General features: G+C 39.9%; 1 protein-coding gene across 1 annotated transcript; it reads left to right on the top strand.

Moving 5' to 3' along the window:
* The first annotated feature begins 8,137 nt into the window (after window positions 1–8,137).
* On the top strand, window positions 8,138–12,381 carry LOC112238604. Its single transcript, XM_024407166.2, has 6 exons — window positions 8,138–8,218; window positions 9,009–9,104; window positions 9,657–9,698; window positions 9,810–9,963; window positions 10,291–10,538; window positions 12,152–12,381. The coding sequence occupies exons 2-6, from the start codon at window positions 9,027–9,029 to the stop codon at window positions 12,290–12,292; spliced, it is 663 nt and encodes a 220-aa protein (XP_024262934.1). The 5' UTR covers window positions 8,138–8,218; window positions 9,009–9,026; the 3' UTR covers window positions 12,293–12,381.
* Window positions 12,382–13,084: the final 703 nt, after the last annotated feature.

Here is a 13,084-nt window from a genome sequence, read left to right as displayed (position 1 = left end):
ACAGAAACAGAGAGAGAGACAGAGAGGGAAACAAAGACAGAGAGAGTGAGAGAGAGAGAGAGAGAAAGAAAAAGAAAGAAAGAGATGGAGAGAGAAGGAGAGAGAGACAGAGAGACAGAGAGATACACAGAGAGAGCAAAAGAGAGAGATGGAGAGAGAGAGAGAATAGTGGAAGTTAATAGTGTGATTTCTGCCTTCCTCTGGGTGCCTGCAGCAGTATGATTGTGTGGAGGAGTGGGTGAGTCACTCTGGTCCCAGTGTGTGCAGTGTTGCGCAGGTCGCACATCCAGAGCCTGAAATAGACTAGAGCGCTCTGTGTCTATACCTCTAACTCTAGTCTGTGCTGAGTGGGAGGACTCGCTAAACACGCAGACACAGAACATCACTCTGCTCCCACACACAAAAGACCTCTCTGATGAGGATAGGCTACCCGTCCTGTTGGGGGAGGACGCAGAGAGCTGTGAGTTGGCAGTGCACTACATTGCTGCCTGCCATAAGATGAGGGACAGTGTCTGACAGACCGATCAACCTGGAAGAAAAACAAACGCACACCTATTAAGGCGAGGTGCTGACTAGCGGAGTAGAAAACTAGAAAATAAAGGAGAGCCACACACTCTAGGAGCTCAGATGCAAAAATGTAATGTCCAACGTTCGACAGACAAGCTGTCTTCATCAGGGTATAATGACAAACAATGCAGGATGACTCATTTATATAGTGTCAAAAGACACACAGGTGTCTGTAATCATGGCCAAGTGTGGCCTAATATCATTGGTTAATTCTCAAATATAAAAATGGCATACAAAGAACAGCACACAGACAACAAATGGATAGCATACGATCATAAATTCATTTTAGACTGCACAAGCTTACAAACAATTACAACGGCAAAGTCACAATAATCACAAGAATGGCTTCAGATCAAAGTCTACGTTGAGACCGAAGGGAACAAGGGTCTTTAAATGAAAGATCCAGGCAGCTTCTCGTTTTAACAATAAATTGTCGAGGTCACCCCCTCTCCTAGGGAGGGTGACATGTTTGATGCCAATATAACGCAGAGCCGAAATCGAGTGGTTTGCTTCCAAAAAGTGGGCCGCAACTGGGTAAGTCGAGTTTTTGCACCTAATGGTGCTACGATGCTCTGAGATACGTACTTTTAATTCGCGCTTTGTTTTACCCACATCATTACCACAAGGACAAGTTACAAGATAAATAACTGCCTTAGTGGAGCACGTAATAACACCTTGGACTGGGATCTGTTTCCCTGTTTGTGGGTGTTTGAAGGACCCACATTTATGAGTGCCATTGCATTGAGCACAGCCATTACACTTGCAGTTTCCATCCAGTAGGGGTGCAAAGGCTACCCTGGGGTGGCAGGGTAGCCTAGTGGTTAGAGGGTTGGACTAGTAACCGGAAGGTTGCAAGTTCAAACCCCTGAGCTGACAAGGTACAAATCTGTCGTTCTTCCCCTGAACAGGCAATTAACCTACTGTTCCTAGGCCGTCATTGAAAATAAGAATTTGTTCTTAACTGACTTGCCTGGTTAAATAAAGGTAAGATAAAAATACACATTGTTCAGCAATATCTTGGGGTGGTAAATCAGAGTGTACCAATTGGTCTCTGAGGTTTCTGCCCTGTGAGAATATGACCAAACATGTTGCTTTTTGCAAATTCTTTTGATTGGACAGAATTGGCTGTAGGGTAAACTATTTTTCAAGGGAAGTGGGTGACAACTGTCAGCCCCCAACAAACTGTTAGGATCAGTAGGCTTCCTGTAAAGATCAGTGGATAGAACATTATCTTCACACAACATCAAGGAAACTGATTTGACGTGTATCAGATTGCATAGTAAATCTCAGATGTTCAGAACAGGAGTTAAGAAAAGCATAAAAAGCCTGGATCTGTTTTGCATCACCCCTCCATAGAACAAAAATATCATCAATATACCATTTCCAAATAATGATGTTAGGCAAGAAAACATTTTTGAGAGGATTTAAAATAGACTGTTTCTCCATGTAACCCAGATACAAATGAGCATAGTTAGGAGCCATGGCAGTACCCATCGTCTGAATAAAGAAATCATTTAGAAACATAAAATAGTTGTGTACAAGTACTATTTCAGCCAGTGTCATAGTGCATGCACTGGAAGGTACTTCATTAGGGTCACGTTGCAGAAGAAAATGTTCCATAGCTTCAATACCGCCCTCTTGTGGAATATTTGTGTATAACAACTCAACATCAAAAGTCACGAACAAGGTATTCTCAGGGAGAGGCTCAAGAGATTCAATGATAGAGATCATACTGCTGGTGTCCTTTACAAAGGAGGGGAGCTGTTCTGAGATCATACTGCTGGTGTCCTTTACAAAGGAGGGGAGCTGTTCTGAGATCATACTGCTGGTGTTCTTTACAAAGGAGGGGAGCTGTTCTGAGGTCATACTGCTGGTGTCCTTTACAAAGGAGGGGAGCTGTTCTGAGATCATACTGCTGGTGTCCTTTACAAAGGAGGGGAGCTGTTCTGAGGTCATACTGCTGGTGTTCTTTACAAAGGAGGGGAGCTGTTCTGAGGTCATACTGCTGGTGTCCTTTACAAAGGAGGGGAGCTGTTCTGAGATCATACTGCTGGTGTCCTTTACAAAGGAGGGGAGCTGTTCTGAGGTCATACTGCTGGTGTCCTTTACAAAGGAGGGGAGCTGTTCTGAGGTCATACTGCTGGTGTTCTTTACAAAGGAGGGAGCTGTTCTGAGGTCATACTGCTGGTGTCCTTTACAAAGGAGGGGAGCTGTTCTGAGGTCATACTGCTGGTGTCCTTTACAAAGGAGGGGAGCTGTTCTGAGGTCATACTGCTGGTGTCCTTTACAAAGGAGGGGAGCTGTTCTGAGATCATACTGCTGGTGTTCTTTACAAAGGAGGGGAGCTGTTCTGAGATCATACTGCTGGTGTTCTTTACAAAGGAGGGGAGCTGTTCTGCGATCATACTGCTGGTGTCCTTTACAAAGGAGGGGAGCTGTTCTGCGAGTGGTCTAATAAAAAAGTCAACAAAAGTCGATAGAGGAGCTGTTACTGCATCAATGCCCTCTACTATAGGGGCCGTTACTGCATTAATGCCCGCTACAATAGGAGCTGTTACTGCATTAATGCCAGCTACAATAGGGGCTGTTACTGCATCAATGCCCTCTACAATAGGGGTCGTTACTGCATCAATGCCAGCTACAATAGGAGCCGTTACTGCATCAATGCCAGCTACAATAGGGGCCGTTACTGCATCAATGCCCTCTACAATAGGGGCCGTTACTGCATCAATACCAGCTACAATAGGGGCCGTTACTGCATCAATGCCAGCTACAATAGGGGCCGTTACTGCATCAATGCCCTCTACAATAGGGGCCGTTACTGCATCAACGCCCTCTACAATAGGGGCCGTTACTGCATCAACGCCCTCTACAATAGGGGCCGTTACTGCATCAATGCCAGCTACAATAGGGGCCGTTACTGCATCAATGCCCTCTACTATAGGGGCCGTTACTGCATCAATGCCAGCTACAATAGGGGCCGTTACTGCATCAATGCCAGCTACAATAGGGCGCCCTGGAGGTTTTGTAACATTCTTGTGTAATTTCGGCAAAGTATAGAAAGTGGCAATTTTAGGGTGTTGAAGTCATGTTCTTTTTTGGTTATCTGACTAGAACTTAAATACCCATGTAGGACAGTAAAGATAGTATTCTGTAATTGGGAAGAGGGGTCACTTCTGAGTTTCTTGTAAAAGGTGTTGTCAAGCAGCTGTCTATGACACTCATGTACATAAACTGTCCTATCCATGAGTACAACCGACCCGCCCTTATCAGCAGGACGAATAAGGACTGACGTATCAGATTGTACAACCGACCCGCCCTTATCAGCAGGACGAATAAGGACTGACGTATCCATGAGTACAACCGACCCGCCCTTATCAGCAGGACGAATAAGGACTGACGTATCCATGAGTACAACCGACCCGCCCTTATCAGCAGGACGAATAAGGACTGACGTATCGGATTGTACAACCGACCCACCCTTATCAGCAGGACGAATAAGGACTGACGTATCAGATTGTACAACCGACCCGCCCTTATCAGCAGGACGAATAAGGACTGACGTATCAGATTGTACAACCGACCCGCCCTTATCAGCAGGACGAATAAGGACTGACGTATCAGATTGTACAACCGACCCGCCCTTATCAGCAGGACGAATAAGGACTGACGTATCAGATTGTACAACCGACCCGCCCTTATCAGCAGGACGAATAAGGACTGACGTATCAGATTGTACCACCGACCCGCCCTTATCAGCAGGACGAATAAGGACTGACGTATCAGATTGTACAACCGACCCGCCCTTATCAGCAGGACGAATAAGGACTGACGTATCAGATTGTACAACCGACCCGCCCTTATCAGCAGGACGAATAAGGACTGACGTATCAGATTGTACAACCGACCCGCCCTTATCAGCAGGACGAATAAACCTCTGTGGCGGTTTTCTGTTGGATTTGAATGTTTAACAATATGCATCTATAAGAGTTACAATGTCATGTTTTTAGCTCAATGTAATGATGCAATGTTTATTACTGAATGATACAAAAATAAAATAAAATATACAAAAGAGGTAGAAAAGCACGTTGAATAACCTATTTAATAAAAATGAGTTTAAAAACAAAAATTGAATCAAAGAAGACTAGATATGTTGCAACCAATTATCAGGGATCTCATGAGAGAGAACCTAAAGCAGGTTTATCTATAGAGGGGTCTCAACTGACAGTAGTGAGATAAAACATGGAATTCTAAAACAAAATATGATCAAATATAGTTGTTTAGTGCACCAGACATAATAGTTTAGGGATGGCACATATCCTGAAATATTTCATCATGTAAGAATTGCAGCCAAAGAAAAAGGGATTTTTCTGCCGCTTGGGTAAGAGTGGAGTAGTTCGATCACAAGAATAAATAAATCAAATGTTTCCACATTTCAGAATCTAAAGCAACAAAATGAAGTGAAAACTGTGCAGTGGTTCACATACTTTATCACCTCACTAGACATTTTGGTTGTATGAGTGGCAAACCATTTTAAATATGAGTATATATCTAAACATACAGTATCGTTCTTTGAGTTTTGCCCTTCTCTAAAGAAAGTATTGGATTGTAGAACTATGATCATTTTTCAAGTGTAGATTTTCCTGCAAGGTCTTGTCTGAATATCAGTGAAGACCCCCAGATGGACCACAGATTACTATATCATACTGTATGTATGTGACATGTTAAACACCTATCCAAGCGTTGTGAGATCTGCCATGCGTCTGCAATGTAGTCAACCTGGAACTCAGACATTTACAGTACTGTAATGTGTCTCATTTGCATACACATGCACACTGTGGGTATCAACCCTCATCTAATTAGTCATGTCTCATGGGTATTAAGCCAATCAGCTGTGACTTCTGGGGAGGAGTCAGGTAATCTCATCAGTTCCTCTGTGTTCTTGACTCTAGAGTGAAATGTGTAACAATTTAATCTGGACAGTATGTGAAGGATCAATATCACTACACCAGTGTCCAATAGAGTTATAGAGTGGTGATGAACAGAACACAAAGTAACATATCATGTTATTGTTCTGTATACTGACAACCTGTGTATGATAGTGTATATAGATAGTGTATATAGATAGTGTATATAGATAGTGTATATAGATTGTGTATATAGATAGTGTATATAGATAGTGTATATAGATAGTGTATATAGATAGTGTATATAGATAGTGTATATAGATAGTGTATATAGATAGTGTATATAAATAGTGTATATAGATTGTGTATATAGATAGTGTATATAGATAGTGTATATAGATAGTGTATATAGATAGTGTATATAGATTGTGTATATAGATTGTGTATATAGATAGTGTATATAGATAGTGTATATAAATAGTGTATATAGATAGTGTATATAGATAGTGTATATAAATAGTGTATATAAATAGTGTATATAGATAGTGTATATAAATAGTGTATATAAATAGTGTATATAGATAGTGTATATAAATAGTGTATATAGATAGTGTATATAAATAGTGTATATAAATAGTGTATATAAATAGTGTATATAGAGTCTGATTCTGTTTCAGCTCTTCACCTGGACTATGAAGGTTAACATCAGGAACTGATACACTAAACCACACTGGACCCTGAACATATTAACTCATCTATTTAAATAAGACCTCAAACTAAAAGGTTTTTACAAAGATGTCATGGCTTCCTCTTCAGTCCACAGTAGAATGTAATGGTTTATCCTCATTTATGGCAACGAGTCTGATTTGAATAAATATCAGTCAAATGTCTTTACAAGCCCTTTGTTCATTCATTTATTACCTTGCGAGTATTTAACTATCTTATGTCTGTTGAGTTTTACTGCTACAAGTGTTTAATAATGTTATCAGGACATGTTCAATTCTCCACTCAGATGTGTAGGAATTCTCATTTGGATACGCACACTGTGGATATCAACTCTTATCTCATTGGTCCGCTCAAATTGGCATTAGACCAATCAGCTGTGACGTCTTAGAAATGGCAACATTCCCTACATGACCAAAAGTATGTGGACACTTGCTCGTCGAACAACTCATTCATCTCACTCATCTCACCATCTGTCAGTCCGACTGATAAATCTGGGTTTGGAGGATGCCAGGAGAACGCTACCTGCCCCAATGCATAGTGTCAACTGTAAAGTTTGGCGGAGGAAGAATAATGGTCTGGGGCTGTTTGTCATGGTTCCGGCTATGCCCCTTAAATCCAGTGAAGGGAAATCTTAATGCTACAGCAATGACATTCCAGACGATTCTGTTCTTCCAACTTTGTGAAAGGCCCTTTCCTGTTTCAGCATGACAATTCCCCAGTGCACAAAGCGAGATCCATACAGAACTGGTTTGTCGAGATCGAGATCGAGATCGAACTTGACTGGCCTGCACACAGCCATGAACTCAATTCCATCGGACACCTTTGGGATGCATTGGAACGCTGACTGCGAGCCAGACCTAATTGCCCAACATCAGTGCCCGACCTCACTAATGCTCTTGTGGCTGAATGGAAGCAAGTCTCTACAGTAATGTTTCAACATCTAGTGGAAAGCTTTCAACAAATGGGGGACCAAGTCCATATTAATGCTCATGATTTAGAATGAGATGTTCCACGAGCAGGTGTCCACATACCTTTGGTCATGTAATTGTACATTCCTGAATTATGATCCCTTTTAAAAAAAAAAAAAGCCAAAGTGTGGATTGCATTGCAGTCATTCCTTGTCCATAGACTGCTTTCAAGATAAATATGTAAAATGTAAATGTGTAAAATCGCTGAACTAGCCTTTTAAAATTTTAAACACTTTAGTTTTTGTTACGATTAACTATGAGTGGTGGGTGGAATCAGGCGCAGAGAGCAAGGTTCTGTCGTTTATCAAAATTTATTCACCGGTGCAACCAAAATGATGACGCCAACACACAAGGCGTATAAGTTGCCAGTCCAAAAACAACAGGACAAAATAGACCGGAATAAATAAAGAACACGAAAAGCAATACACCATCAAACACAGAGTAACAATTAACAAGCCCGCACAAAATACCCAGCAGGCCTAGTGCCCTTAAATACCCCACAAACAAACCCTAAAACAAAACAGGTGTACCCAATTAACCAATAACAAACACAAACGGAAAAGAATCGATGGCAGCTAATAGGCCGGTGACGACGACCGCCGAGCCCCGCCCGAACAGGAAGAGGCACCCTCTTCAGCGAGGTTCGTGACAGTTTTAAACACTTTATGGTGCAACAACAGACTATACAACAATGATGATATTAATTTGGGCCAATCAAGGATAGGTATCCATTTATTCAGTCTGTAAAGTGATTCCCGACTATAAATTACATTTCTTGTTCATAATGTTTTTTGTTGTTGTGATTTCAGTTTTTTATTGCTTTGGCCTTCTTGGGATATCGCTCTTCATCATACAAATGAGTCTGACTGATAACCCATCTGTGTTATGGTGGGGAGGGACCTGTTGGTCACAGACTGAGGGTACATTGTCATGCGTCTGGTCAGAACATGATTTAAAAGGTCACCTCTCCCAGCTTCAGTAGGCTCTAACCATCACAGGGAAGACCCTTCACTCTCACCTTTCAACTCAAGATCCTCTTACTCTCCGGAGGTGAGTGAAACTTCAGGAGATCATCAGTTATTGAATGGAGATAGTGGGTGTTTCTTCATCCATCTGTCTCAGCTGTACTTTAATCTTGAATCCAGTGTAATTACGTTTCTAGGGTGCCTATAACATATCTATACATAATATTTGATAATGCTTCTTCAAGGACAATATTTGGCATCATCAACTGTGTAAGATCCCTTACATTTAATGTGCTTTTGGAATGTTGGTTTGATTTTGAGTTTAAGTTAGCATTCAAACATTACAGATGTTTTTCCACTCTATGTTTTTGCAAATAGCTCATTGCCTTTTTACTCAAACGTTTTCCCAGCACAGAACTGCTCTTGGGGCAGAATAAATCTGCCCTGAGAACACTTTTGAGTAAGTAAAACTGAAAAGACTTCAGAAATGTGTGTTGATTTGAACTGCAATGTGTCTCGGATGTTTACACTTAAATCTATAGAAATCATTAAATCTATAGCCACATGGTGAATTGCGGCAATTTAAGTACTGACGTAAAACCTCGCCTTCCTTTCTGAATCAAATGTAAACCCTCTCTACCCAGGACATGTTGCTATGCAAATCAAACACACCTTTGAAAGTAATTCTACCCTAGTGGAGATCTGCAAAGATTCTGTAGGTTTAAGCATTAATAGGTGAACTCTTTTCCATATTGCGTACATCAGTCCAATCCTCTCAGATCTCCATCAGTGCCTAACGGTAGTAGGGGTTGTTTCTGGACTGGGCCTACACCACTATCCCTCCTGTCACATTAACTGAATACCTTCCTTTCCAGCATTTCCCCTGGACTTCCATGACAATGATGAGAATGAAACAGATCCTCATTTTGGCCATCTTACTTCTTCAATTGATCACCTTAGTTGAGGGAAAGGTAAGTGACTTCTGGTTAAAACCTCTGTTTTATTAATTGTGTCTCACTAGTGTTTAACTAAAAAGATAAATAGGCAGGTGACAGGTATGCGAATGTACTGTCAGTTACATTAGCTCCCTATTAGCATGATCTGTAAGTCAGTAAAATAATTTTCTTGCTTAACTTTACTGACTAGAAAGACTGTTCATTTCAATTAAAGATAGCTTTTGTGATTACTGTGTTCATGAGTTTGTGTTTCATTAATATACTTCATGAAGTGTAGAACGAGTGTACCCACTTAAAAAAAGGGAAAAGGTGCTTAACTGAGGGAAATGGTCTTTCCCGAGGACACTTCACATGTTGACCAGCTCAGAAAATGAGCATTCAGATTCTAATGATCTTTAATGCCCTTGCAGTCACTTACATGCCTGTCTGTTTATGCTTAAAATATACAACATTGCAGATATCTGAGTGAACTTTATGTTTCTGAAATACATGTGAAGTAAGATATATTTTATATTGGATGAAGCGCTCTCCTCAGGTGATAAATATATAGTTCTGTTATATAAACAGGGGATTCCATCAAAGACACAACAAGGAAATACTGCAGAGAAGGTAAAACAGTTTCAATTCCAAAATAATTATCCTAAACGTTTATTATTACTTTCAGGGCAAAAATTGAAAGAAAAATAAAGTTGACAACATTGCTTCATTTCATTTGTACAGTTTGAATTTGGCGATATGATTGCCTTTCCACGTTTACCTGTTTATACACACAAAGGAATAAAATATTCCTACACACACTATGCCATTTATGTGGGTGACACACAATTCCCTGGAACAAGTAAAGAAGATGGTCAGGATATATTTCATATAACAGGTAAAACGTTTTTTTTTTATTAAAAAAAAAGTATATATAATTTTTTTGCTGACAGGTTTAGGTCTCAAACCTTTCTTCTGAATCTTTTGTTTCCATGTCAATATGAAAAACTACATTTAACTGATTCCTGGAGTACTAGTGTGAGGTTTTTGTATTCTTAAAAGGGTTATTTTATCATTTGCATCATCATCTCTGTATTGAAAGCGCTCTTAAACTCGACTGCTGACATGTAACATTTTGGGGATTCTATTAAGAGAGGACAAATGAACAAAATGCTAAAAGACCGTGTTTGACTATAATATCCTTTTAATCCTATTTCTTTGACAGGTGTCCCCGTCCAGAAGCTTCGGGAGTTTGGCTTATCTAATTGCATATTTGGCAAGCTAAGTGATAACAAGTCCGGACATAAGAAAGATAATTATCTTGATGAAGAGGGCTTTCAAAAGAGGGATAACGCTGAAATAATTAAGGATATTACACATCTCTACAAAAATTGTGGAAAATGGCATCCTGAAAAAAACAATTGTGAACACCTTGCCACATACCTCCGCTATGGTGAAAAACACTTTAGACAGGTAATGTCATTTGATTCCTAATTGAATTCCTAGCTAAAGTAATTTCAATTGGAATGAATAATTTCGTTATGACAAAAGTACTATATTGGGTAGACCCAAAATGTGTATACCTGAAGTTTTCCATCAACAGGTTGCTGTGCCAATGCACCACACAACCAATAAGCAAATCATACCGACTTCGTGCTTCGTGAGTTTCAATATCATGGTTTGCATTTTCAGCAACACCACAATAGACTACGTCAATCTAAACACACAGAAAATACATCCCTCCCTAGCTTGTAGGCCTCCCCAGAATTGAAGGCTTGGCTTGACAATCTCCGAATGTCATTAAACATGTTGGTGTTTTGTAACAGATGTCTCTTTCTATTCATCAAATGGCTGCTGCACAGTTTGTATTCCTCGAACTATATTTTGGACGAATGTACACAGACTTTTGAAGTAGCCTGATCAGATTTAAACATTGTGACTACCTGGTTGTGTTTATGTCACATATAAAAAGGGAATACGTTTTTAAAGTTAAATGACAAATATTTAGACTGTTTTGAAGCGTTAGGTTCTAGGTGCACGAGGAATAGCCGCTTTGCTGAATAACTGTGCCTGCTGGGATCATATGAATGTGCACATTATTATAGGACGAATTGGGAGAATGATGCTCCACAACAGACAGCACATCTCAGAATCGAAAGTAAAAATACAGCCAGACTGGCCTGCTACTGTCCCTATCGAAACCATAGAAACTGTCTAGAGTAGACCCACAACTGATCCAAATGGAATGAATGAAACATTCAAATCACTGCTTGTCTCACTGCTCTTTTACGCACAATGATGCACCTGGCCTCTCTGCTGCCTATCAGCTATACCTACTGTATTTGTTCTTGTGGATTCATATTGAAAATAGGTGAGTTTTAAATGATTTTATGTGTGGTACGATTGATTGCTTGTTAGACAAACGATCCACCTACCACTACTGTCACTATTAATAGTGGATATAAGGCAGGATAGACAGTTAGACAGACTATTGGCCTGTGGTATAGTAATAGTTAGAAAGCCTAGTGCATAAGGGAAGTACCATAACACCTTGATATAGGGAAGGAGCATGCAAGCAGATGAGAATGTGGATAGGATAGAATAAATTATATAGTAAAACCTGAAATGAGAAAATGTAAAACAGTCAAAACTGTCCCTTGATGTTAACCAGATAAATGTGGTCAGATCTTGAAGCAACTCCAAAAAAGAGTTGAAGGTATAGTCAGATCAGAAACTGTGGCAATGAATCCTTCACATCTTTTCATTTTTGCTGGCACTTTTTGACCATCTAAACATTGATTCTTGAAGAATATTAGTGTTTAGTTCAAATGCCTTTACACTACGATAACCTGAATTATAACATTGTTTTGCTCTAGTATTTGTAAACACAGTTTAGGTAAACAAACTGTTTAGATTCAAAATGGTCAAAACTACCATGTTGACCTCAAGGATTGTTAGTTCTTGTCTCCTTAGTTACATCTATGAATATTATAGTTTTTGACAGGAACATGTCAGTTCAATTCCGTGTGAGAAATTTGTGAATGAATCATCTGACAATCATTTTTTCTACGTTTTGTTCCTAACAGGCAGGTACAAATGCGGCAAAGCTTCTCAAATTAGACAGGGAACCATATCTTTACCCCCTTGAGAAGGATGGGAAGGGTAAACGTGTCTTTGCTGACTGGCTCATCGAAACCCGTGGCAACCAGGGTGCACCAGCTGCTTGAGTTCCTAACCTCTCAGATGTTCTCTCTCTCTTCCATCCTCTCTGTCTCTGTATGAAGTGAGGTCTAAACCTCTCAGATGTTCTCTCTCTCTTCCATCCTCTCTGTCTCTGTATGAAGTGAGGTCTAAACCTCTCAGATGTTCTCTCTCTCTTCCATCCTCTCTGTCTCTGTATGAAGTGAGGTCTTAGTAATAATAAAACATGAGTAGAATTCTGTTTCCTGTCTGTTTTATTAAAAGGATAAAGGGCTGGTAAGCCGTCAATTAAGAGTTGTTTTTTTTTTTTAAATATGTTATAACTCACTTATTAACATTCATCTCGTGTTAAGTGATTTATTGGTAATATGGTGTTTTACTGTAAGATGAGGACATGTTGGAGACATTACTGTTAGCAGCACATGGACATGATTATCACTGATGTAATAGTTGAATCCCAACACCAGATGGCAGACAATGTACAACCTAAAGACCTTTGGTCTCGTGCTCTCAAATTATATTCTGGACTGCATTTTGTCATTCTTCCCTTCTAATCAGGGACTGATTTATACCTGGGACACCAGGTGGATGCAATTCATTATCAGGTAGAACAGAAAACCTGTAGCAATCTGGACCTCCAGGGTAGTTTTGGATACCCCTGGTCTAGTGTATTACAGTGGACTATTTATAATAAAACTACATGATAACTAATTGATAACTAACTGATAACTAATCTATAACTAAATGATAACTACCTGATACCTAATTATGACTAAGTGATAACTACATGATCACTAATAGGTGATATGATGATAACT

This window comes from Oncorhynchus tshawytscha, linkage group LG10, assembly GCF_018296145.1.
Source record: "Oncorhynchus tshawytscha isolate Ot180627B linkage group LG10, Otsh_v2.0, whole genome shotgun sequence".
NCBI lineage: Eukaryota > Metazoa > Chordata > Actinopteri > Salmoniformes > Salmonidae > Oncorhynchus > Oncorhynchus tshawytscha.
This window is presented reverse-complemented; position numbering and strand designations above follow the sequence as displayed.

Coding starts and splice junctions, on each gene's coding strand:
- LOC112238604 (XM_024407166.2), top strand. CDS start 9,027: ATGACAATGATGAGAATGAAACAGATCCTCATTTTGGCCATCTTACTT. Junction 9,699..9,809: donor AAGGAAATACTGCAGAGAAG/GTAAAACAGTTT, acceptor TCATTTGTACAG/TTTGAATTTGGCGATATGAT. Junction 9,964..10,290: donor GGATATATTTCATATAACAG/GTAAAACGTTTT, acceptor TTTCTTTGACAG/GTGTCCCCGTCCAGAAGCTT.